The following is a 25,676-nucleotide window of genomic DNA, read 5'->3' on the forward strand; positions in this document are numbered from 1 at the left end:
GGCTGCTGCTCTGCTCCCTCCTCGGTCTCCAAAGCTCCCCTCCAGGCCAAGCTGAACCCAGACTGACAGCATAAAACGGCCACAATCGCCAATCTAACTTTTTCAAACCTAAAACCGTGTGAGAGTCGCCACCGAGCACCAACCGCTCTCTGCGTGGATGTTCTAGCTTTAACTGTAGTCGCGTCTGAAAGTCACCGCCTCTGCACTGTGCGGGTGCAGGAGCCCCAACACGGTCCCAGGTGCACCCCCAAAACAATCTGAAAGACACCCGCTCACTCGGCCCGCGAGAAGCCGCCTTACCCACCCGCCCTTCCATCCGCCCTCCCCGGCGTCTTCACCCTCCGTCAGCGTCCCCGCCGCCGAAACCCCGGAGACCTCGAGGACGGAACAGGCGGTTCACACACACTCTGCTGAAGCCCGGGGCTCCGAAATCTGCTGACTTTCCTATTGGAACCTGGATCCGCCCGGGCGGAGGTGACCGCACAAAGTGGCTCGGGGCCCGGACACCGGAGCCGCCCCGCACACCGCGCACGCGCCCCACGCCCCGGAAGGGCTCCTGTACCCCCACGGCGACCCGGAAGTGGCCCCGGGCTCGGGCGGGAGGGAAGAGAGCTGAGGAGGCAAGGCTGACGGCGCAGCTGTTGCCTGGACGATGGCGGGGACGGCGCTCAAGAGGCTGATGGCCGAGTACAAACGTGAGTTCGAGACTGCACCTTGCCTGCCGTCCGGTGCGGGGCGTGGACTCCGTCGGTGCGTCGTCGGGACGGGTTAGCGCGGCCGCCCGGGGCCTCCCGCGACGTCTGGCTGGGAGAGGCCGGCGTGGCGCTGGTCTGGAGACACCGGCTCTGCGGTAACCAAAGGGCCCGCTGCCCCAGCCTCGCGGACGCCCGCGGGTCGGGGAGGGGCGTCTCGCCGGCCTCCTGAGAAGTCCAGGAAGCGTCCTGGGGGTAGTGGGGAGCGCACTGTGATGGGCCGGAGGTGAAAGGTCAGACTCGGGTGTCCGCTTTAACGAAGGGTTTTTGAGCGGTGCCACCTACCTTTCTTTCGGGTGGTGTTGACACAGCGCCCTTAGTGCCCGCAGGATTTTCTGATGTTTGCTGAAGGCAAAGGGGAAAACGAGAACCGTCCTCTGCCGTCTACCGCGGAGGCGCCCTTGGAGTCTCGGTGATAAGTGGGGGACGGATGCTCTTGTGTTTGCTGGGACACGGTGGCAGCCTACTTGCAGTTCAGACCTGCCGGTTAGCTGTCCGACCTTGGCCTGGCCCTCGCCCTCACCTTCCCCCACCCCCATCTGTGAGGATGGACCTTAGGCAGGTGCCTGACAGCTGGCTGTCTAGAGTGTGCGCTGTGAAGTTGTCCTTATCCTGAGGACACTTTCAGAAGAAACTTTAAGATAAACTACGGTAACGAATGTCATAAAGCGAACCGGTAAACATGCGTGCACCTTAAACCGTCTTGATGGCCCTGCACTGGGAGTATTGGTGTTTGGCTGGAGGGAACCACAGTGTTGGAAGTGCAGGCTTATTAAAATAAACGTTTAGATAGTGCTCACCTTCCAGTGTTCTCTAAGGTAAGGATGTATATTTAGGAAAGACTTTTGGGGGCGGAGTGGGGAGATAACGGTTCCCCCTGAACAGATTGGGGGCAGGGGGCCATTGCCTCTGTCTCCTCATGAGACACCTGGCTGGGGTCAGGTGTCTGGGGACACATGCTGTCTCCTGCCATCCTAGTGTGTGTTGCTGTATCTGTTTGTGTATTTGACCTTGGTTCTAGACTGCCAGCAGGTGTTATTTTTGTAGAAGACACTATAAAACCCCTGCACAGGGAATTTAGGTGGCTGCTTCAGTCCAGTCTTTGCATCACTGAGCTTGTATTTTCTCATGTTGTCCGTTTACTGTACTTACAAAAAAGTCTCATTAACTATTTCAACCATATTGTCAGTTTGTAGTAATAAAATGTAAATAGCAGTTGATTTTCAAAGCTGTATCACAGAAATGTATCTTGTGTGTTTTAATGTGTAAGCGCACAACATTTTGGAGTGTGTGTAGCAGACAGAGTGCTACAGGTATCTCCCTAAGACCCCAGTTACCCATCAGACACTGACCTGGGCACCGCGGTGAGGGACTTTGGAGATGTTGGTAACTAAGGAGCTGACGTTAAGGTCGGGAGTGTGTTCTGGGTTATCGGGGTGGAACCCCATCACACGAGGCCCCCCAAACAGATGAGGAGGCAGGAGGGGAGGTCAGGGACCCAGAGCAGGAGAAGGACCCCCCTGACAGGGCTGGGCCAGGACCAGAGGAACACAGTGGTCTCGAACCTGAGGATGACCCCTCGCTGGCAGCAGTGAGGACCTAGAGCCTCGGTCCTGCAGCCGCTTGGAGTGAGATCCTGCCAGGCCCCTGAGTGAACTTGGGTCGCAGTCTTGTGAGACGATCAGCAGAGAGCCAACTGGCCTGTGGGTGCCCAGCCTCTAACAGAAAAAATTGTGAGGTCATCAGTGGGTGTTGTTTTCAGCCACTGAGTTTGTGGTCATTGTCACATCAGCTGTAAAAATTGACTACAGTGTATTATGGGGGGTTTTGTTGTTGATGCTGTATCTCAGGAACATGACAAAATTCCACTTAGTGATTCTTTTTTTTTTTTTTTTTAGTGATTCTTATCTTTTGTGCCTTAGCATCCCGGCTTGCTGTCCTCCCGCATTTTAGGGTGGTGCATCTATTGGGAAGGTATCCCCCCAGAAGCAGCTTTTGTGCGCGAGGGATTAGATAGATTTGGATGGGGTTTAGGCTCACTGTCTTCTACTTGAGTAGTCATAGAACTGCAGAAACTCTAAGGTGGTAGGACCTTGGGTGTGAGTCTGTTCGGCTCCTGATTTTACAGATTTTGTAGGGAATTGAGTAACAGACAAAATGATTTGCCCAGGTTCTTACAGCCAGAAAAAAGGAGAGGCAGGGAAAGAACCAAAGTGTCTTAAACCAACTTGTTTTCTTGATGTTTTATCTTCATGCATTTGGGATTTTCTAGGGGTATCATAGATGGACTTAGGGCTCCCGTAACACATCACAATCAAGTGGGCTTAACACAAAAGGAATTTATTATGTCACAGTCTGGAGGCTAGAAGTCCCAGCAAAGTGTCGGCAGGCCTCGTTCCTCTGCAGGCTCTAGGAAGGATCCTTCCTTGCCTCTCCCAACTTCTACGGATTGCTTCCTATGTCTGGCTTCCCTCTAATAAGACGCCAGTTATTGGTTAGGACCCATCCTAATCCGGCGTGTCCGTGTTTTAACTCGATTACATCTGCACAGCGCCCATTTCCAGATAAGGTTCCCTTCACAGACTCTCAGGGCACTGTTAAAGCCAGGACGTAGAGTAGGAGCTCCAGACTGAGGGGTGTAGGCCGAGCCCCTGTGCCCCTGCTCCTTGTTGCCCACAGCCTTCCCTGTCTCAGTTGGTGGCAGCCTTGTTCTTCCAGTTGTTTGGGCTGTCAGCCTTAGATTGTCTTTGCTGATTCATGTTATTCTGTATCCGCGTGTAATCTGTTGACCCACCTTCAGACTTTCTCCTTTATCTGGGGGTCCACGCTGGCCCAGGCTCTGTTCCCAGCACAGGAGAAAGTCAGATTGGGTCACTCTGCCCAGAAGCCCTCTTAGCCTCTGACCTCAGCCTCTGCGTGCCCCAGCCCTTCTTGCCTCTGATCTCATCGACCCCTCTGCCCAGTACGACTCTTCAGCCCCATGGGCAGCCCTTCCCTGCCCCACTCCCCTGGAAATGCCGTCTCTGAACACCAGACACCCTGGCCTTCCCGTTACTGTCGTCCTTCCCTGTCTTTAACTCTTTGTAGCTTTTTAAAGCTTTTATTGTGAAAGATGTTATATTTTAAACAATATAGAAGATGTACATTTAGATGATATAGTAAAATGACACCAGCTTAAGAAGGAGAACGTTAGCAGGAACTGAGCAGTCTGGTGTGAGTTCCTTCCCACCCCCACCAGGAATGACAACCACCGAATTTTGTGTGACTTGTTCTTTTCTTTATAGTTTTATCACTTAATATCCTCCTGCGTGCGTGCATGCCAAGTTGCTTCAGACGTGTCTGACTCTTTATGACCCAATGGACAGTAGCCCACCAGGCTCCTCTGTCCGTGGGATTCTCCAGGCAAGAATACTGGAGTGGGTTGCCATTTCCTCCTCCAGGGGATCTTCCCCATCCAGGGATTGAACCAGCATCTCTTCTGTCTTCTGCATTGGCAGTCGGGTTCTTTACACTAGAGCCACCTGGGAAGCCTGTAATATCCTCCTACACATTTTCTCACTTTTGCGTGGTTTTACACTTAGTGGAGATGGGATTGCACAGTATGTATTCTGCAAATTGAGTTTTTGCTCAGCACTGTGTCTGAGATTCATTTATTAGAGCTGTGTCCATTTTCACTGAGTAGTGGTTATGTGTTACAAGTATTTTATCCTGTTTGTGCTTTGTCTTTCAACCTTTGTGATGTCTATTTTCCTAGCCACCCTTTGTAAACAGTTTTATTGAGGTATAATTGACCTGCAGTAAGCTGGTGTTCATAAGGGTTCACTGATGACTTTGGTGTACGTGCAACCGTCCCACCTCCCCAGCCTCCTCCTGCCTCTTTGTAATCCTCTGGGCCCTATCTTTCCTGCACCCCCAGCTCCCAGGCAATGACTAATCCACCTTCAGTCCACCTTTATCACTCTTCTAGTTGCTTGTACTTTCTTTGTCAGAGGTCTTTCACTGTGCGTAATCATGTTGCGATTCCTCCAGGTTGTTGCCTTGGCCAGTTGTCGCTTCCTGTCCTTGCAGAGGGATGTTTCTCTGGGTGGGCAGACCCACCACGGCTTGTTACTGCACTCATCTGTCAGCGCACCTTTGGGTTGTTTCTGGTTTTCTTGGCTGTTACAGGTAAACCTGCTGTGACCATTTGGGTCCCTGTCTTTCTGTGGACATATGCTTTCGTTTCTTTTGAGTAAATTCCTGGGTGATATGTGAGATGTGTATTTGATTTTTAAAGAAATAGCCAAACTGTTTTCCCAAGCAGTTGTACCATTTTACTTCCCCACCAGTAGGGTATCAGGAGGCCCACTGACTTGCTGACACTTGGTGTGACCAGGTTTAAAGTTTTAGTCATTCTGCTGGGTGTGTAGTGCTATCTCATTATGGTTTTACTTCCTGTTTTTATATGCCATCCTTATACCTTTATTGATAATATGTCTTGAGTCTTTTGCTCAGTTTTTAATTGAGTTTATTGTTTCCTTATTATATCCTAAGAGTTCTTTTTATAATGCTGGTGCAGGTCTTTTGTTGGATATTTTGAAAATATTTTCACTTAGATGGTGGCTTGTCTTTCTAAAACTTGTAAGAAGCAGGTGCTGTTGCCCTGTTAGCATCTGAAGTGTACTGTGCACTGCTGTGAGCTGTGTGCACCGGCTGTTTGGCAGGACTCTGTCGCTCCTTCACTTGGCTCCCCTCTGTCCCTTGAATGACAGCTCCTGTGGCTTGCCTTGTAGTTTTCACAACAGTGCCTTTGAAAGAGCAAAGGTTTTAAAATTTTCAGTGACGTCCAGTTGATTGACTTTTAAACCATTTCTTGCTTTCTGTGTTATGTTTAAAAAATCATTGCCTAACATAAGCTCACTAAGGTTTTCTCCTGTGATTTCTTTATACTGTTACCTCTTATATTTCAATCTGTGATTCATGTCCAGGTTTTGTGTGTGGTATGGGATAAAGATCAAGGTTTATTTGCAGATAATTTCCAAATGGCTCTCTGAGTTTTTGAGTGCTGTATTAGTTTGCCTGGGCCGCTGTAACAAAGTGCCACAGGATGAGGAGCTTAAGCCACGGAAATCACTTCCTTACATCAGAGATCCAGTTGTGGCAGCACTGGTCCCCCTGAAGCCTCTCTCCTGGGCATGTAAACAGCCGTCTGCTCCCTTGATCTCACATGTCCATCCCTGTGCATGCCTGTGCCCTAATCTCCTTAAAAGGACACCTGTTAGATTGGATTAGGGCCCACCCCCATGACCTCATTTAATTTTAATTCTTTTTTAAAGACCCCAGTTATGCACTTTTCTCCAATTTGTGCCGCTTAGTGCATCCTGAAGTTCATCCTGTATGAGGACACAGTGGTGTCCCATCACTAGGGGCGTCATAATGTGACTGGTCCCCTGTTGATAGACATTTGGGTTGTTGCCAACTTTTTTGTTTGTTTGTTTGCTATTACAAAAAGCCTTGAAATAACTAACTTTACCCACATGTCTTTTCTTATTTTTACCCTTGTGTCCGGGGGATAAATTCCAAGAAATAGGACTGCTGGTCAAAGTTTATATTTTATTTTGTGTGGTATCTATTTTTTAAGCCTCTATTTAAAACAATGTTTTTATTAACCATTTATCATTCTCAAGGAGTCAGTGGCAAAGAATGGGCATTGCAAATTTCTTTGATATTAAGATTTTGTTTCTTTTTGAAGTTGTTTTTATCATTAAACATGAAACAATATGGTTGTGTGTATGTGTTTTAAAAACAAAACAACAGAACAAGTAAACAGCATTGGTGGTTGTTTAGTCGCTAAGTTGTGTCCAACTCTTTGCAATCCCATGGACTGTAGCCTGCCAGGCCCCTATGTCCATGGGATTTCCCAGGGAAGAGAATACTGGAGTGGGTAGCCATTTCCTTCTCCAGGGGATCTTCCTAACCCAGGGATTGAACCTGAGTCTCCTGCATTGGCAGGTGGGTTCTTATTCTAGTAATGGTCCCTCCATCTTTTTCACCCGGTTGCTGTAATTCTTTGCCGACCAGTAGATGCCGCTGTTGACAAAGGATGAGGGTGGGCAGGAGGTAGCAGTTCTCCAGCTGCAGTTTAGACCTTGCCCCTCCCTGAAGGGAGGGTGTCATTGAGGGGGCTTCGGGGGAGTTCCCAGGGGAACTCCATGCAGGAGGAAAAGGGCCAGCTCTTTTGGGTGCAAGTTCCTCCTCCAGGCCCAGGCACCTCGCTCCCTTTCCTGCCGACATTATATCCCCCACCCCTCTTTAGCTCTGTAATTCATCTACCCTAATCAGTTGAAGCAGTGACAGATTTTATTTTCTTGAGCTCCAAAATCACTGTGGACAGTGACTGCAGCCATGAAAGTAAAAGACACTTGCTCCTTGGAAGGAAAGCTTTGAGAAACTTAGACAGCATATTAAAAAGCAGAGACATCACTTTGCCGGCAAAGGTCCGTCTAGTCAAAGCTATGGTTTTCCCAGTAGTCACATACAGATGTGAGAGTTGGACCATAAAGAAGGCTGAGCACCCAAGAATTGATGCTTTCAAGTTGTAATACTAGAGAAGACTCTTGAGAGTCCCTTGGACAGCACAGAGATCATACCAGTCAACCCTAAAGGAAATCAACCCTGGATATTCATTGGAAGGAATGATTCCAGAGAGGTCTTCTTACTCTTAAGTTACTATACTTGATCAGAGTCCATCCTCTGTCCCTTTCAGGAGCATGCTGTGTGTTACTGTCTAGAACTACTTAGTCACATCCAGTGACGTCTCACCTGCTACTTCCTCATATTTTTCTGGAAGTGGATTCATAGTGATGGTTGTTATAATTTGTTACAAGTTGCTCTGCACAGAAGAGTGCTGGTTGCTACCTAGATTCTGAAGCTAGTCTTTGAAGTCATGACATCATCAGTTAAAAAAAAAAATTCTTCAGTGTGTCTCTTGGTGCCCGTGTGCACACATACCTGAATTTACACTCTGGAGATGACTTTCTGGGTCATGGCTATTGTTGTTCAGTTGCTAAGTCGTGTCTAACTCCTTTGCAACCCCATGGGCTGTAGCCCACCAGGCTCCTCTGTCCATGGGATTTCCCAGGCAAGAATACGTGTCTGTGGCTGAGCAGTGTCCGTGGTGTAGATGGATCATACCTTGTTCATTTACCATAGATAGACATTTGGGTTGTTTCCTACGTGGGGCTGTTATGATGTTCTATGCCAGGAATGAGTCTGTGGGCACATACATTTTACATTTTATTTAATTTTACTCCATTCCTGTTTTCAGGCGCCATCCTGTGTCCAGAACCCCTGATTTATGTGTCTGGCCTGGACTACTCTTTAGGGCTCTAGTCACAGGTCCAGTTTCCCCCTTGACAGTCTGCACTTACATGACTTGTAAGCATCTTTAACTTGATGTTTCAGAACTAGACTATTTTCGTCCTTCTGAAACCTGTTTCTCTGGCGGGATTTTCCAGCTCAGCAGCACGCATCCTCCCTGTGGTTCAAGTCCACCGTGCAGTTGTACCCCTGACTTTCCCTGGCTTCAGTGGCCCACAGAGTTCAGCAAGGCGCCAGGGTTTCCTGGGGCTTCGTGCTCACTGGCTCAGAGTGAGCTCGGTAGGAGCAGAGTGGCCGGGTCACCACACCAGCAGGTGCTGAACGCCGTGGGGCCCTGCAGGCTCCTCTCCCAGAGAGGGCTCAGAGACTGCAGGTCCTTAGTGCAGCATTATCATTTTATGACCACTGTCAACATGACAGGAATTCCCATTCAGTTGGGATATAATACATCATGTTTGATTGATGGGCTTTAGTCAGAATAACCAGCAGGAGTATTTTGGAACGTTAACAACACCTTTTGTTTGTTTCTTCATTGTAAAGTGAAAGTGTTGGCAGTTCTGAAAGTTTCCTTTTTGCCGGCAGAAAGAACTGTTCACACAGTCTTGATCTGAAGTGTCAGTGCAGCCGGCATTCACTTGGGACAAGCAGAATTTCCATTTGCTAGTATGTATGCCATGTCATGTATGTATAGCTTTATATATGTTTTACAGTTTTTTGTTAAAATGCAAGGTAATAAGCATTCTTTTTCATAATGGCTTTACCTTTTATCTTACAGAATTAACTCTGAATCCTCCAGAAGGAATTGTGGCAGGTAAGGTTCTGTGAAGTTCAGTCTTTATCATTTGCTCCTAACTGCCAGTTTCCTACAGAATTAAGGTTGTGGCATTTCTTCTTTCCCTGCAGGCCCCATGAATGAAGAGAATTTTTTTGAATGGGAAGCATTGATCATGTGAGTTCATCATATGTGTTGTTTGGTTTTAAGCCTTTACTGAAATTAGAACTGTGAATCACGTTCAGCAGTGTGACTGCTTGGAGGCATCAGTGGAGAGAGAAAGGCCAAGTGCACCTCTTGTTGAATTTTTCTCTGTCTGCTGATCTGAAAGCAGAAAATGGCATGAACACTTGAACTAATTTATAAAACAGAAACCGTTGCACAGACTCAGAGAATAAATTTATGATTGCCTGGGGGGATGGATGGGGGAAGGGATTGTTAGGGAGTTTGGGATAGATGTGTACACAGTGCTATGTTTAAAATGGATACCCAACAGGGACCTACTGGGTAGCACTGGAACTCTGCTCAGTGATATGTGGCAGCCTGGACGGGAGGGGAGTTTGGGAGAGAATGGATCCATGTATATGTATGACTGAGTCCCCTTGCTGTACACTTGGAACTATTGCATTGTTAATCAGTTATACCCAAATGTAAAATAAAAAGTTTGAAAAGAAATAAAACAAGCAAACAGCAGGAACATTCATCCAAACTGAACGAGTGTTTCCTTAAAGCCAGTGAAAGGCTGAGTTAAGTATTTGTATTTGTAGAGTTTCAGAATAATGAAGTTTGGACTTTGGGTTAGCCTCAAACAGAATGGGCTCAGGCTTCGTAGAGTCCCTGTGAGCCGGGGGCCCTGCCAGTGGGGAGGGCTCCTCAGGGTATGGGTGTGGCCCCAGGTCTGTGGGTGCAGCCTGGGTTCATCTCCCTCCTTCTTGTCCCTCCCCTTCTCCCCTTTCCCTTCTCCCCACCGTCCCAGGCCTTCAGGTCCTCTGCTGCTGCTCCTTTTCTGTACCTTGTCTGTCCTTCCCTTGTCCCTGACTTAGAGCCATGGCTTAATTCTAAGGTGAGCGGTGTGGTTCCTGACTTCATTCTAGAAAGGTCCTGCCTGAATATCGTATTTCACTGTTAAGTGTCGCTGCTTGGAAAGAACAGTGGACTTCTGACTCCAGAGTGTTCTTTGGCCCTGTGACCCAGGCCCTTGTTTTCTTTCAACCTTAGGTGTGTGATTCTTGACCATTCTTAGGTGGTATTTTTAACAAAAGGTGGTTAGGTAGAATTTAGGAAGTTGAAATTATAATCAGTTTCAGTGTTCTTGTTAGTAAAATGAGACCTTTCAGTTAGCTAGAAGGTTTTCTTCAGGTGGGGTTTTGTTGGGTTGAGGCATGCTCTCGTGGGGCAGGCCTGGGAGGTATGTGAGGTTTGCTGGAGCAGGTGTGCACTTGGGTTTGAAGTGTACAGTTAGCATCAGTAGATGCTCTGCATTTGCTCAGTGCTCATATCAGGTTTAGTCTGAGAGACAAACTGCTGCTGAATGTTGTCTGTGGAGCTTAGATTAATACATGAAAATTGGTGTGAAAGTGAGGTTTTTTGATAAGCAAATTGTTTTAAAAATCATCAGTAAACACTATCCAAAGAAAATATGTCACACCTAGCATTGCCTCATCATTTGTTATAGCCAATGGCTTGGGCCTGTGATGCCCATTTTTCTCCTGTGTTGAAGCATTTTTGGCAGGAGGATGACTTCACAGTCTGTGTTTGTATCTAATAGGTACTGTCTTTCACCCCCTAAAGCAGGTCCAAACTGGAGGGTGTGTCTCCTGGTCAGCTTGTCTGTGTTTGATGCACTCGGGTCAGCTGTGGCTTTTTATCTTTGGGGAAACAGGACATTGAATCCCGTGAACTTGGTCTGTAATGCGTCCTTCCCATCTGTCAGGGCACGTGCGTTCTTTCTGTGTAATGCACTGAGCCTCCCAGGGTGGCCGTCTGGGTGCACAGGGGTCCGCGAGCCCCTGATGGCCCTTCCGCCTTCCCAGGCTGTGGCTGAGGAGCACTTAGCAGGGCACAGGAAGCCCTCCTGGGACACTCGAGCCTTCCAGTGCGTGTGTGTTTTACAAGGTTTACTGTTAATGATCGGTTAGAGTAAATATTACTAATTATAGGTAAATAGTATAAAATTAAACCAATATTTTGAAAACTTATCTTAAAAAGTGATTAGGAAAAAAAAAGTGATTAGAACTACTTTTGGTAGAGCACTTTTGTGTTTGAATAGGCTTTTGCGTTAGTGTGGAATTCCCCGGCCTCGGGATCTGCTGAGATTGTGGGTTTTGGTCCCGTTCCAGATCCTTCCACAAACAAGAGGCCGTTTACAAATGTGCTGAAAACATCTATTAAGGAATTAACTGTCCTCCCATTGATTTGTCTCACTCCGCTGTTCTGGCAGACGGCTGACTGAATTTTGCTCCTTGGTGATGGGTTTTCTCTTCCCTCTCTTTATTCTTTGATTGTTTCCAGAGTTCCCTCCATCCCCTCGTGCTTCTGAAAAGCACCGTGCCTGTTTCTGGGAGCCCGGTGCTGTTGGGCTTTGCTGTAGTGCTTACCTTACGAGACCTCAGCTGTGCAGAGAGGAAAACGTCTGTTCAGATGTCCCAGCAGCAAATACTGAGAGCCAGTCATATGGGGGCCTCATCTGAGGATACAGACGTGTCCTTGGTAACCCACAGCTCTGCCCTGAAAAAGCAAGGTTAAGGGCTTAGGATGGGAAACCCAGCAAATTAAGTCACCACAGCCTGTTCTTTGACTAAAGGAGACAGGAACTCCAGTGACTCTCGGCCTGGCTTAAGGTAGAGTTTGAGCCCGTGGCCCAGGGGGAAAGGACTGGGGCTTCCAGTCAGTCCTGCTGAGGGCTGTGGGTCCCTGGGCTGTGTGTGTCTGGTGTGGCTTCATGGTCTCGGGCAGTCGCTTTGCCTCTCTGGAGCAGAACGTTGGTCGACAAATGGCTTCACGTCCACCTTGTCCAGCTCCAGGATCTCTGGCCTGTGCAACCTCACTGGCCCTTGGCTGTGGTGTGGCAGTGCTGGGGGGGTGAACACGCGCTTTTGCAGAACAGGAGGAGCTCTGCCATGCAGGGTGGTAGTTTATCCTCCGTGTCAGGACAAGGCGTGAAGTCCTTGGAGTCTCGCTGCCTGGTTTCTGTCTTACCTTAGGCTTCTTAAAGCAGCTGCTGTGGTCGGGCTGCTCTCCCATCTCCAGGTCAGGGCCCTGAGGCTGTGGTGAAACGAGCACCCTTCCTGAATGGCTGGGCCCTTGGCTGACTCCATCCCCGTGTCTGCCGGCACACTTGGGTCCCAGCTGGTTCACACCCGCCGTAGCTAGGGCTCCCCGATCAAGGCCCCTCCTAGGTCGAGGCTAGGGTTCCTGGACCGAGGCCCTTCCTAGGCTGCGTTTGGCCCGTGCTGAGTGCCAAGGCCACTGGCACTGGTGTTGCCTCTATTCCAGGCTTTCATGACGAGTACAGAAGCTGGCTCCCGTTAGTGTTGTGGCTGCTCAGATGAACCTGAGCTGTTACAGCACATGTGAATAATTTGTACTGCATGTCCTCTGGCCCAGCAATTCGCCGCCTGGGGGTCCTTCATCAGAAGTGTTACAAGGGACTTACTGGTGGTCCAGTGGATGAGAACCTGCCTGCCAGTGTAGGGGACATGGGTTCCATTCCCCGATCCGGAAGGATCCCATGACCTGCGGGATGGCTAAGCCCTTGCACACACCTCTCGGAGCCCACGTGCTGTAGGGCCCTCGAGCCACAACTACTGAAGCCCACAGGCCTAGTGCCCATGCTCCTCAACAAGAGAAGCCACTACGACGAAAAGCTTCTACACTGCAACTAGAGAGTAGCCCCCCTCTCCACAGCTGGAGAAAGCCCACATGGTGTCGAAGACCCAGCGTAGCCAAAAACAAAACCCGAAAAAAAAAAAGAGGTGTTACGAAGACCTGTGTGTGAGGACGTTCGTTACAACATTCACTGCAGTCATAAAAAAAAAGTGGAAACGTCATTGTCCGGCCCAAGTTACGGACGTCCGGTCCGCAGAATGCCGACAGCATAGCCATGGTTCTGGCAGATGTTGGAATGCAGGCCTAGACCAGTGTCATCCCTGAATACGGCCTCTCCTGCGGGATGTTGGGCCATGTCTGGAGACACCGTGGCTGACAACCCCGGGTGTCAGGGAAAGCTCTTGCCCTGTCCTGGGTGGGAGAGTGCTGAGTGCCCCACAGTGCCCAGGATGCCTGAGGTGGCAGTGGTGTTGAAGTTGAGAGACCCTGGTGTGGTTGGGTACAGTGAGCAGCTTTATTGAGAAAGGATCTACATGCAAAGTTTTACCTGGATCGAGTGTGCCAAGTCGGTGACTTTTTTAGTACATTAAATAAGGAGAGTTTTGCAGTCATTTTTAGAGCATTTCCAGAAAGGTGCTCATGCCCGTGTGCACTCAGTCCCCACTCCCACCCTCAGCTGCCGGCACCCTCTGATCTCCTCTCTGACTGTTGGCTGGCCTTTTCTGGACTTTTCAAGTGGAGTCACAGGATAGGGCTTCTGGCCCCTTTTCTGGGCGTGGTGCCTTCGAGGTTCCTCCGTGCAGTCTGGGGCAGCGGCTCCTGCCTGTCGCTGTGAGCTCTCTCCTCCCTGTCCACTGTGCAGGGGTCTGCTCACCCGCCGGCAGCTGTTTGGCTGCTTCCCTCTTCGGCTGTTGTGACGGTGCAGCTGTGAACTTTGGGTCTAAGCGTGTAGACAGGTGTCCCATCCCCTGGGCTGAATGCCCAGGAGTAGACTTGCGGAGCCACCATTTCACGTTCCCACCTGAATGCTGAGTGTTCACTTCTTCACTTCCTCACCCTCTCTGTGTCGTCTGATGCCAGCTGTCCTGGTGGGTGTGAGGTGGGTCTCCATGTGGGTTTGGTCTGCATTGCCCTGGTGACCGATGCTGCTGAATATCTTTGCCTGGGCTAAAGAGCCATTCAGATGTCTTTCTTGGTGAACTTAGAAACTTTTGCCCAGTTTTAATTGGGTTGTCTTTTATTTAGTCCTAAGAATTCTTTATATATTTTGGGTGCAAGTCCTTTATCAGACGTATGATTTTCAGATATTTTCTCCCAGTCTGCATATTTTCTTTCCATTTTTTAGGCCATGCTGTGTGGCATATGGGATTTGGGATCTTAGTTCCCCAACCAAGGGTCAAACCTGTGCCCCCTGCATTGGGAGTCTTAACCACTGGACCACCAGGGAAGTCCCTTCTTTTCAGTTTCTTTAAGAGAGTCTTTTGAAACACAAAGGTTTTTATTGCTGATAAAGTTCAGTTTAGCAGAGCAGTTTTTCCGTGTATAGATTATGCTTTTGGTGTCATGTAACCCAAGGTAACAAAGATTTTCTCTTATGTTTTCCTTTAGAACCTTTATATTTAAAGCTATTAAATTTAGATTTGGGGCCTGTTTTGGATAATTTGGGGGTATAGCATTGGGTAGGGGGCAGCTTCATTCTTTTGCATGTGGCTGTCCATTTGTCTTGCACCATTTGTTGAAAAGAAACTCTTTCCTGTATTGAATCACTTTGGACCTTTGTCAGAATGAGTTGACCCTTGGTGTGAAGGTTCTGAAATCTGTCCTGTTGATCCATGTCTAACCCTCTGTGAGCGCACATTCTCCATCACTGCAGTTTGATAGTATGCTTGGAACTTGGGGAGTGTTCTGTTCTCCTTTTTCAAGGTGTTTTACCTGTTCTGGGCCCCTTGTGTTTCCACTGGAATCTGGGGATCAGCTTTTCAGCTTCTGTGAAGAAGCCGTTGGGATTTGATCAGGATTGTGCTCAGTCTTTAGATCAGTTGGAGGCATGTTGACTGTTTAACCATCTTGAGTGCTCCATTCTGTGCACGTGGAATGTCTCTCCACTTACTCAGTTCTTTAAAAACTCCTCTCAGTGGTGCCATGATACTTGTTAACGAAAAGCGACCCCGTTTTGTGGGTAAAGGTGTGAGTGGATGCGTGTGGAGGGAAGCCTGGCGGGTAACCAGCCCCCGCAGTGGCTGCCTCAGAGCTGGGTCAGGGAGGGGAGCAGACGTCTGCATTTGTTCTGTATGCTGCTGTGTTTGCGTGTTTTCTAACATACCTGTTTGCTCTAGAGTTAGAGTTTATGCTGTCGATGCTATTGTCCTTGTCAGCATTCACTATGACATTCTTGTAATTGATGGACTTATTTTGTGAGCTTTAAATATAGTTCAAATATATTTGATGTAAAGTTTTCAGAACTTTGTATTACAGGCAAAAATTAGCGGATAACTATAGGCTACTTTTAGAGTTAATCATGAAAATAATTATATGGAAGGAAACTATTTGTTACTGCCGTGTTTTCCTGAAATGGAAGCCCAGTGCTTTTCTTCCTCAGAGTGACCAGCACTGGTTCTCTACGTCAGGATCCCTGGGGTGCTGAGAACACAACAACAGAGGCACACGGCTGTCTGGGTCCATCCCAGAGACAGTGCTGAGGAGGGCTAGTCCCAGGTGGTTGTAGACACTCGGTCCAGCTAAGACCGCCAGGCTCCCACTGGCCCCTGGGACGACAGCTTGCTGTGGCCTGGGCTGTCTGTCCCACAGATGTGAGTCCTGTCCGCAGGACCTTCCTGGCAGCTTCTGCAGCCCCGTTGCTGGCCGCGGTGGCCCCCATGCAGCAAGCGCTCCTTCAGTGACTTGGGGGCCTTAAAGGACAGCAGGGCAACCCAGAGCTGGGGTCCTGGTTCCTGGGGGCTGTGCATGCAGCCCATGTGGGCAGGGGAGGCAGGGGCTTTGGCATGAAGCTTTGACTGAGAGCAGGGCCAAGGGTGCAGGAAGGAGGCAGTGCCCCTGCTCTGATGCCAGGCACCCCTTGCAGCTGTCCGCCTGCCCGCCAACTGGGTGCTCTGCATGGTTCTGCAGTGTGTGAGCAAGGGCGGTGTGCTCCCCTGACTGAGGGTGTCAGTGAAGGCGTGTGCCCTTCTTTTTTATGCTTTCATATGCTTTTTTATGCTTTTTATGGTCCTGGCTTTGGAGAGTAATTGTTCCTAGGTGATCCAGTTCAAGGGTGTGCTAGTGAACGGGTTTACAGTCTCTCATTACTTCAAGCCTTGCATGTACATTTGGGACATCTTGTCTGTGTGCTGTGACAAACTTGAAAAAGAGAACAGTGTAAAACCAGCTTCTTCCACACCTGCTGCAGCTGGCGTGGCGGGCAGGCTGTGGTCCTGGAACATGCCTCGCGGGCAGATGGCTCACTGAGCCCAGACACACCCAGGTTCCACGGTGGAGCGCCCTGGCCTCCCCGTCGCCTTCGGAATGCAGCCGTGGGCTTCTTGTGTTAGCTCTGTGTTACAGTTTTAGAGATGAGAAGCAAAGCACAGTTCTCCACTTGAGGGTGAGATGGAAGATTAACCCCGGGTGTCTCCAGTGTTTATTGGCTCCACAAGTAACTGCAACCACTGTCCTACAAGAGGACCAAGCCTTGCTGGGACTGGTTGGGCAGGGACGTAGGTGCTGCGCTCACGGTGCTGGCCCCAGCCTCTCGCTCCCCTGTAGCTGGGAGAGCAGAATGGACTGCTGCCTTTACGGAGGAGACCAAGGCCATTCTGCTCTGCTCTGAATGCTGGTCTCAGAAAGGAAATAAAATATGTCTCTCAGAGCTCTGCAGTAATTGAGGCCATCATTTTAATCAATTACAGTAGAAAATAACTCTAGGCTTTGAAGAATTTGTGTTTGCCTCAGATAAATTTGGTTTTGAGATGAGGCCCTCTTTAGTGGAGGAGGAGCGAGGCTGTCCTAGAGTGTGGCAAGAAAGCTGTCCAAAAACAACACTAATTATGTCTCCCATCTTAGTTCAGGAATTTACTCGATAGCATTTTCCGTGAAGTCAGCAGGCGTGCCACCGTGCACGTGGGCACACCTGTGTGCTGGGCCAAGGCGCCGGGTGTCCTGGAAGAGAGGAAGCCCCCATTTCAACCAGTAGCAAACCAGAGCATTTGAAAGAAGCTTTGATATTTCAGATGTGGGAGCATTTTAGGAAATGTTTGATCTTGCTTCTGAAGCTGCGGACAATGCAGTGGGTTTTGTTTTATTTTAAAGAAAGCCCTGTTATGAGAAACAAAGACCTGTTATCAAAGTCTTGAGCAAATACCAGCTGGCTCAGTCCAAAAACACGACCTACCTAGACATTCTTTTCTTTTCTGGCTCGGAGCTGCCAGGGACAGTGAGGCGCTGTGAGCCTTCCTGGCATGCCTGTGGCCTGCTCTGCAGGCTCCTGGGTCAGCCGCCTAGGCTGTGCTCTGCGCCGCGCCCCCTCAGCCACCCGGTCTGGGACCCAGCCCGAGGTGGGGGGACCCTGGCCGAGGCCACAGCCCTCCTTCTTGGCACCTCCCCTGGGGGGATACGTGGGGAGCCCCGAAGTGGTGTTCATCCTCTGCTGTGAGCTGTCAACTGGAGAAGGGGGTGGGGTGCAGACCCCTTCAGAGGGGAAGGCTTGGGGCAGCTGTCAGGGAGCCCCCCACACTCACCCCCTGTGTGGCCGTCCTGTCCCAGACTCTGGCACCGCTGTCTTGGACATTCATGCTCCACACTGACCAGCTTTTCCCTCTGGTCTCCCCCAGAGTAGCAGGGACACAGTTTTCAGAATCCTCGTGTGTGTTCTTCCATTGAGAAAAAATGGCTCCACCAAACACTTGTTGCCTTGATCTCACTTTGACCATTTTCCACCTGCCCCCCCAGCAATGACACAGTGCCAGCTCTGCTGTCTGCGCTGGGCGTCTTCACCAGGCAGAAATCAAGTGTCTCTGCAGAGGGAACTTCTGCTGTGGCACAGGCGCCCTGTCCCCTTGCCGTCTGCAGGGCTCGTGTGTTACACTGGCCTCAGGCCCTCTCCGTTCCTGTGAAGAGAACAGGATTCCTTCTCCTTGTTGGACTGACTGCTCTTCCCACCGTGTTGCCCTGTGTCAGTTCTGTAGCTGTTATTCGTCAGTTCTGCCTCCTTATGAACGTTTGCTTAGGAAAGCTGGCCTAAGTGTCGGGCCTGTTTCATGAGACGTTTGTATCTGTGAGGGGAGAAGGTTCCTCCCTGTCACACTGTGGGTTCTTCTCTCTCTCTGCTGACCTTCCATCTTGTCTGTTGTTCAGAATAGTGTTTTTAAAATTTGACGGGACTTTGAAAGTGGTTTGGCCCGTTTCTGCCACTTTCCACATGAGGAGGACGTGAACCCAGGCAGGCAGGCACGTGCCTGGTGACACTGAGGACTCAGGTGACTGTCAGCCCAGGATGTGGTGCGAGCCCAGGCCTGCAGGTCAGCACTTGCGGCTCGCACACGAGCACTTGAGCCTCGTCGGTCAGCCATCCCCGTGTGCTCTGGGGCTGCTCCTTGGAGGTCAGAGTCCCCTCTCAGGCACTTTCAGAAGCTGCAGCTAGCCTTTGAGATAACAGCTGGTGACCGCTTGTTCCTTCAGTACAGCGGAGCCTTGCTGCAACGTGTTCCTTGGTGTGTGTCTTTATCGTAGCATGTAGTTGTACTGCACAGACAGACAGGATCCTGGGCGCCTGCACTTTCGGCTCCGGCTCTCTTCTCTGATTCCGCTCCTCTGGCAGGTGCTGCAGCCTCACTCTCAACCTTGTTAATGTGAAACTCTGCCTGGCCCGCCCTTCATGGTTTAAACCAGATTGGAAGGGGACGGTGACACAGTGCTTTGCACCCAGAGCCAATTCATCGTGTTATTTAGATCATCTTTTCCTGTGCATTTATTTGTAAAGCAGTAGAAGTGTCCTGTACTTATGTCTAAAATGTGATAGACATTGAAGAAAATCTATCTGGAAGTTCTGTTTCTCTTTTTATATCTTCCAGGGGCCCAGAAGACACCTGTTTTGAGTTTGGGGTGTTTCCTGCCATCCTGAGTTTCCCACTTGATTACCCGTTAAGTCCCCCAAAGATGAGATTTACCTGCGAGATGTTTCACCCCAACAGTAAGTGGTTCTGAAGTAGTGTGCTGGCTCCAGGGACCCCTGGAGGTGCGTGCAGGTGGGCGTGCATTGTATGCCGCGCTTCTGCTGTGTGCTTGGAATTTCCCTTAACATAGCGTTTAGACATTCACTATGGTCGGTAGAGGCAATTGAAGAAGTCAGCAAGTTCAGGGTGATTAACAGTAAAATGCAACTGTGAAGACGATTGTGTGTAACTAAAAATAAGATTACATTGAAGATAAATACATTCTTTAAAATGACACCTGTGATGTAGTTTAAAGACAAATATGGCCAATAAAGTTGTTGAGTTATATGGGTGCTAATAGTCTGATAATATTATATTTGATGTTCAGATAATCAGTACAAACAGTCTTAAAATTTAGCCTTACTGCGAGTGAGTATGTGTGTCACTTTTATTTTCTTATTTTTGAGAGAACTGTTTGACAGTATCATGAAAGTTGGTCAGTCATAAACACTTACAGAAGGTAACCCAGCAAATTCACTGTGGGTTGCTGGGGTGCAGCAGTGAGCAGATTATCAGAGGTGGGGGCTTGACGCCAGGAGCTCCCATCTGAGGGCAGTGATGGGCGCTGATTACAGGACTGTACAGATGAGAAACCCCATGGGGGCCAGGAGGGCACCTGCAAGCTGGGTGTGGAGCCCCCCTCCCGTGGGAGGAGTAGCAGGGGTGGCCAGGGTCTGTGTGGGGCAGGGAGGGGATCTGGCCTGTGCAGAGGCCCCGTGTTAGGGGTGGGGGGGCAAACCAGGGCAGGCCTCTTAGTCAACGTTAAGGATTCTGATGTTTGTCTGAGGAGCAGTGGAGGTCCACTGAGGGGCTGGGAGAAGGTGTGAGGGGGTAGAGAAGCCGGCATGACCAGCGTGGTCTCGGAAGGGCCACAGTGTGCAGTGCAGAGGGCAGAGTGCGTGCGCAGGCTGGGGCTTTGCTGTGGCTGGAGGAGACTGCCAGCCTGGCACCAGGTGTGGGCGCTGGTGACAAAGCCCTGGGAGTGGGGTGGGTTTCAGGAGGTCACACTGGTGGCTCCAGTGGGGTGGGGGCAGGGACACAGATGCTTTCTGATCTTTCTGGGGGCAGCAGTGCCATCACATGGTACTACCACTCTGAGGAAGTGACGCTCAAGTTGAAAACTGGACATATCCTCTCTGTCCATGGCAGGGAGAGCTGTTCAAAGTGTCCTGGATGCCTGGGTCCCGTGCGTGTGGACCTCAGACGGACATCCCAGTGTCCAGGACAGATGGCACATGGTCTTCTAACCCTTCAGTGAGAGCGCAGCAGCTGCTGGAACTGGATGTTGAGGTGCAGGGGCGAGGTGTGGAGGAAAGGCTGTTTAGAGCCTCTCCCTCTGCTAGAGGGTCATGAGATGGTAGGGGTGAAGTCAGCCAGTTTATTTAAAACTGCCTGTTACTGTTATCACTTAATAGCCTTGCAGGTTGACACGTGATCCCTGGGTATCTGAGCATGTACCGATTCATCTGAGAGTTGTGAAAGGAAAATGGCAGGTCCATCTTGAGGGTCTAGTTGGTGGTGCTGTTGATGGAAGATGGATTTCAATTCAAGCACAGCTGATTTCCAGAGAATTCAGGTGGTCATTTTTCTGTTAGAATAACTGGTAACAGGAGAAATCTCAGTACCTGTCTTTTTCTGGATAGTTAAGTAATCCCCGTAGCCTTTTTCCTAGTCACGGGGACCTGTGTTTTACACAGTCCAGTTCAGGGCTTTAATGGCAGAATGAGGAGTGTCTGAGAAGCTCGTTATGAGAGTGTTGTGAAGATCCTGGCTACGTGAGACACATGGGTAGAATATCTGACAACCAGATGGCCTTTCATTTATTCCCTTGGATATAATACCTGTAAAATCCACATGAAAATGGAGCCACCCCATGGGGACTAGGGCTCTGCAGACCGGCCCAGCACCCTGTCTGTGATTGAGTGGTGCCCTGGGAGTCCGTCGGGCCTGTGGGTGGCGCGTGGATGTTAGTGTGGCGCCCAGGCCATGGTTGTGTCGTCGTGCAGACTGCCCCCTTCAGTGCCCACTGCTCGTGCCTCTTCTCCATGGTCTGACCGGGTGCCCTGTCACCAGCGTTTTCTCGGCTCACCGTGTGTGTCCTGCCCCGCAGTCTACCCGGACGGCAGAGTCTGCATTTCCATCCTGCACGCTCCTGGCGACGACCCCATGGGCTACGAGAGCAGCGCCGAGCGCTGGAGCCCCGTGCAGAGCGTGGAGAAGATCCTCCTGTCGGTGGTGAGCATGCTGGCAGGTAACGCCGCCTCGCCGCCCCACGACAACAGCAGTTCTGGCCCAGAGAAGAGACCGACGCTGGGGCTTGCTTCTCTTTCTTCACTAACCCTTGTCTTGCAGCTCACTGGTCCTCCCTGAGTGGTGGTGTTCAGTCACTCAGTCGTGTCCGACTCTTTCCAACCCCATGGACTGCAGCATGCCAGGCTGCCCTGTCCATCACCAGCTCCTGGAGCTTGCTCAGACTCATGTCCATTGAGTCTATGATGCCATCCAACCATCTCATCCTCTGTCGTCCCCTTCTCCTGTTCTCAATCTTTCCCAGCATCAGGGTCTCCTCTAATGTGTCAACTCTTCGTGTCAGGTGGCCAAAGTATTGGGGCTTCAGCTTCAGCATTAATCCTTCTAATGAATATTCAGGATTGATTTCCTTTAGGATTGACTGATTGGATCTCCTTGCAGTCCAGGGGACTCTCAAGAGTCTTCTCCAATATCACAGCTCAAAAGCATCAATTCTTTGGCATTCACCCTTCTTTATGGTCCAACTCTCATATCCATACATGATTACTGGAAAAACCATAGCTTTGACTATATGGACCTTTGTTGGTAAAGTACTGTCTCTACTTTTTAATACACTGTAGGTTTTTCACAGCTTTTCATCCAAGGAGCAAGTGTCTTTTAGTTTCGTGGATGCAGTCCCCATCTGCGGTGATTTTGGAGCCCAAGAAAATAAAGTCTGTCACTGTTCCCAATTTTTCCCCATCTATTTGCCATGAAGTGATGGGACCAGATGCCATGATCTTAGTTTTTTGAATGTTGAGTTTTAAGTCAGCTTTTTCATTCTCCTCTTACACTTTCATCAAGAGGCTCTTTAGTTTTTCTTCACTTTCTGCCATAAGGGTGGTGTCATCTGCATATCTGAAGTTATTGATATTTCTCCCAGCAATCTTGATTCCAGCTTGTGCTTCATCCAGCCTGGCATTTTGCATGATGTATTCTGCATATAAGTTAAATAAGCAGGGTGACAATATACAGCCTTGACGTACTCCTTTCCCAATTTGGGACCAGTCCATTGTTCCATGTCTGGTTCTAACTGTTGCTTCTTGACCTGCATACAGACTTCTCAGGAGGCAGGTAAGGTGGCCTGGTATTCCCATCTCTTTAAGAATTTTCCAGTTTGTTGTGATCCATACAATCAAAGGCTTTAGCATAGTCAGTGAAGTTTTTCTAGAATTCTCTTGCTTTTTCTATGATCCTGTGGATGTTGGCAATTTGATCTCTGGTTCATCTGCCGTTTGTAAATCCAGCTTGAACATCTGGAAGTTCTTGGTTCACGTACTGTTGAAGCCTGGCTTGGAGAATTTTGAGCATTACTTTGTTAGCATGTGAAATGAGGGCAGTTGTGTGGCAGTTTGAACATTCTTTGGCTTTGTCCTTCTTTGGGATTAGAATGAAAACTGATCTTTTTCAGTCCTGGGGCCACTGCTGAGTTTTCCGTATTTGCAGGCATATTGAGTGCAACACTAAGATTTGAAATAGCTCAGCTGGAATTTCATCACTTCCACTAGCTTTGTTCATAGTGATGCTTCCTAAGGTCCACTTGACTTTACACTCCAAGATGTCTGGCTTTAGGTGAGGGATCATACCATCGTGATTATCTGGGTCATGAAGATCTTTTTGTATAGTTCTTCTGTGTATTCTTGCCACATCTTCTTATATCTTCTGCTTCTGTTAGGTCCATACCATTTCTGCCCTTTATTGTGCCCATCTTTGCATGAAATGTTCCCTTGGGATCTGATTTCCTTGAAGAGATCTCTAGTCTTTCCCATTCTGTTGTTTTCCTCTACTACTTTACATTGTTCACTTAGAAGGACTTTCTTGTCTCTCCTTGTTATTCTTTGGAACTCTGCATTCAGATGGGTATATCTTTCCTTTTCTCCTTTGCCTTTCACTTCTCTTCTTTTCTCAGCTATTTGTAAGGCTTCCTTTTTGCCTTTCTTCTGGGGGATGGTTTTGATCACTGCCTCCTGTACAGTGTCATGAACCTCCTCCCTGAGTAGTTGATTTATATTCTTCTCTGCTTTTTTATTTAGTGTTAATCGCATATTCTTCTCCAAACGTAAGCTTACTTTTCATAACTGGGGATGTAAAGATGATATTGTGTTTGTCTGCTGTGTCATGGGCCATGGTTAGCTGTGCTCTGACCTTGGAGTCCGCTGTATTACAGACACCGTGTCCTGGGTGTAAAGCTCAGGAGAGTGCTGTCTTTGGGACGGGAGTCTAGAGGGAGCAGGATTTGGGGAAGAGCAGAGTTTGGGTGTGAGTGTCCACCCTTGACGGGGGCTCTCCAAGGCCTGGCCATGGAGGGGAGGTGTGGGCTGTCTCTGGAGGAGGCTGGAGGGGATGCAGCTTGGAGGGAATCCTGTAGGCGGGACACGGGGGGCTCAGAGGAGCTGAGGGAGGAGTGACCTGAAACCCTGGTTGTGGGGGCAGTGCTTCCCTGGAATGGAGAGGCTTGGCTCTGCGGCTGCTCGGCCTGCCAGCTGGTGTTACAGAGTGAAGCTGTTGCTGTGGGTGGAGGAGCCCGAGGGCAGCTTGCACCACTTTTCAGCCTGGCCCCTCAGGAGGGGCTCTTCTCCCCAGAGAACTGAAAGCCTCCCACAGCTTCTGGTCTCCCTGGTCACCTCTGTGGGGAGATGCCCAATGCCCTTACGGGACGTGGGAGGTCGTGCCAGGCCCTTCCTGGCCGAGCTCCTTTCTGGAGATTCTTCCTCTTTCAGAGCCCAACGACGAGAGTGGTGCCAACGTGGACGCCTCCAAGATGTGGCGGGACGACCGGGAGCAGTTCTACAAGGTCGCCAAGCAGATTGTGCAGAAGTCGCTGGGGCTCTGAGCTTCCCGCGCCCGTGCACAGCCGCGCACAGACGCACCACAGGCAGTCTGCGGGGTTTCCTCTGGGACACTCAGTGACCGGGACACTCTGTGCTGGTACCAAAAAAGGCGAGCTTGCAGAACCACAGCATCTGTGTTTTTTGTACCTTCCCCACCCCAGGCGGGCTTCTCTTCTGAAATGCAGGCTTCTGTAGGATGATGGCAGCCAGGCGCAGTTGGGGCGTCCTGCGAGGGCCTTGGGGAGCAGACGCGCTGTCACCACTGCCTCTCCAGCTGCCGCGCCTGTGCACCCAGCACTTCCCGGAGCGGGAGCGGGAGTGGTGAGGGCACGTGCCAGTTCCGTGACTAGAGCCAGTGACACTCCTCCTGAAGATCTGGGGCCTTGTTGCGCAGGTGGAGGGCTACAGCCGGATGTCTCCGGGCCCCTCTCGGTCCCCTTGTCCCCAGCAAGGAGCACACGACTTTGTTTCAGTACCTTGTTTCACAAGCAGGTTTTTTTTCTTGCAGTCTAGTCATATTTTTCATTTGTTGTATGTTACAAATAGTCACATTTAGAAATACTGTCAGGAAATACTTTTTTAAAATGTGGATTAATGAAAAGGGGGTGCATAGAAAAGTGTCGTACTGTCTGTAAGGACCAGCATCTTCCCTGCTGGTGTTCACTGCAGCTCACCCTCGAATCTTGAGTACTAGTGCATTTCTTGGAGTGCGAGCATGTGAAGCCAAGACTGTGGTCCAGGCACCTTTTGGGTGTGCAGGAGGTTTTTTTCCCAGTCTGAAGGCTAGGAGGTTCTGAGCATGTGTACACAGTGGCTGTGGCAGCATCTATGACTGTTGGGACAAAACCATTCTTTGCAGCTTGGGAGGGGAAGGAATGGAAGGGCTCCCCTCAGCGCAGAGCACAGAGCGTGCCTTACCTGGGCCTGATCGGCACCTGGGAAGCGTGGTGCGGGTCCCGGGTCCCTGTTGTGGGTGGGTGCTCAGCTGTGGTTCGTGATTTCAAGATGGTCTGCGTGCCCCGGCGTGGGCAGCTCAGCCCTGGGGGTTACGTTTCAAGCAATAACAGATCTGTTGCGTGCAGAATCACACATTTGGCCTGTTGCAAACAGGTTCAATTTACATAGGAGTTTTATTTTTGAAATAAGGGACAATCTACAAGACATATAGGACACTTGACGTTGTGCTGTTCTTTGCCCTGCTCGACCTGCCGTGGGCAGGGGTCTGCTTCCTGAGAGCTCACTGATGCTTGGTGTTCAGCAGTTCTGGCTAAGAGGCTTCTGTGGGAACCCGAGTCCTTCTTCTCAGAAAGGGATCATTTACAAGTTGAAGTTCAGTCCGAGGACTGGTCCTGGGAAAGGGGTGGGAATGGAGCTCTTGCACCTACTGGTGTTCACAGACTGGTGTGGGGCTGCAGCGCCCTCATGGAGAGGAGAAAGCGGCCGTGGGCTGGGTGTGAAGGGCGGGCACTGCGGGACGAGGTGGCCACAGGGCAGTGAGTCCGCAGACGGAGCAGAGGCAGTCCCTCTGCAGAATGTCTTTATTCATTTGTATTAAATGAACCGAGAGAGTCCCGTGGTGTCCTTATGCTGTGACAGAGTCTAATTCCTACGGTAAAAATAAAGTTCTATTTTCCCCCTA

General features: G+C 49.9%; 1 protein-coding gene across 4 annotated transcripts; it reads left to right on the plus strand.

Moving 5' to 3' along the window:
* The first annotated feature begins 574 nt into the window (after positions 1–574).
* UBE2G2 (ubiquitin conjugating enzyme E2 G2) lies at positions 575–25,676 on the plus strand. Of its 4 annotated transcripts, none has more exons than XM_061167451.1 (7): positions 575–695; positions 8,694–8,792; positions 8,887–8,922; positions 9,015–9,060; positions 18,777–18,895; positions 21,028–21,152; positions 23,927–25,676. In XM_061167451.1, exons 4-7 carry the CDS (start codon positions 9,020–9,022, stop codon positions 24,230–24,232), a joined length of 591 nt encoding a protein of 196 aa, XP_061023434.1. In that variant the 5' UTR covers positions 575–695; positions 8,694–8,792; positions 8,887–8,922; positions 9,015–9,019; the 3' UTR covers positions 24,233–25,676. The 4 variants fall into 4 exon arrangements, with proteins under 4 accessions (XP_061023434.1, XP_061023433.1, XP_061023432.1 ...); XM_061167450.1 differs by having other exon boundaries at positions 8,694–8,774; XM_061167449.1 differs by lacking the exon at positions 8,694–8,792 and having other exon boundaries at positions 576–695.

This window comes from Dama dama, chromosome 19, assembly GCF_033118175.1.
Source record: "Dama dama isolate Ldn47 chromosome 19, ASM3311817v1, whole genome shotgun sequence".
Lineage (NCBI taxonomy): Eukaryota > Metazoa > Chordata > Mammalia > Artiodactyla > Cervidae > Dama > Dama dama.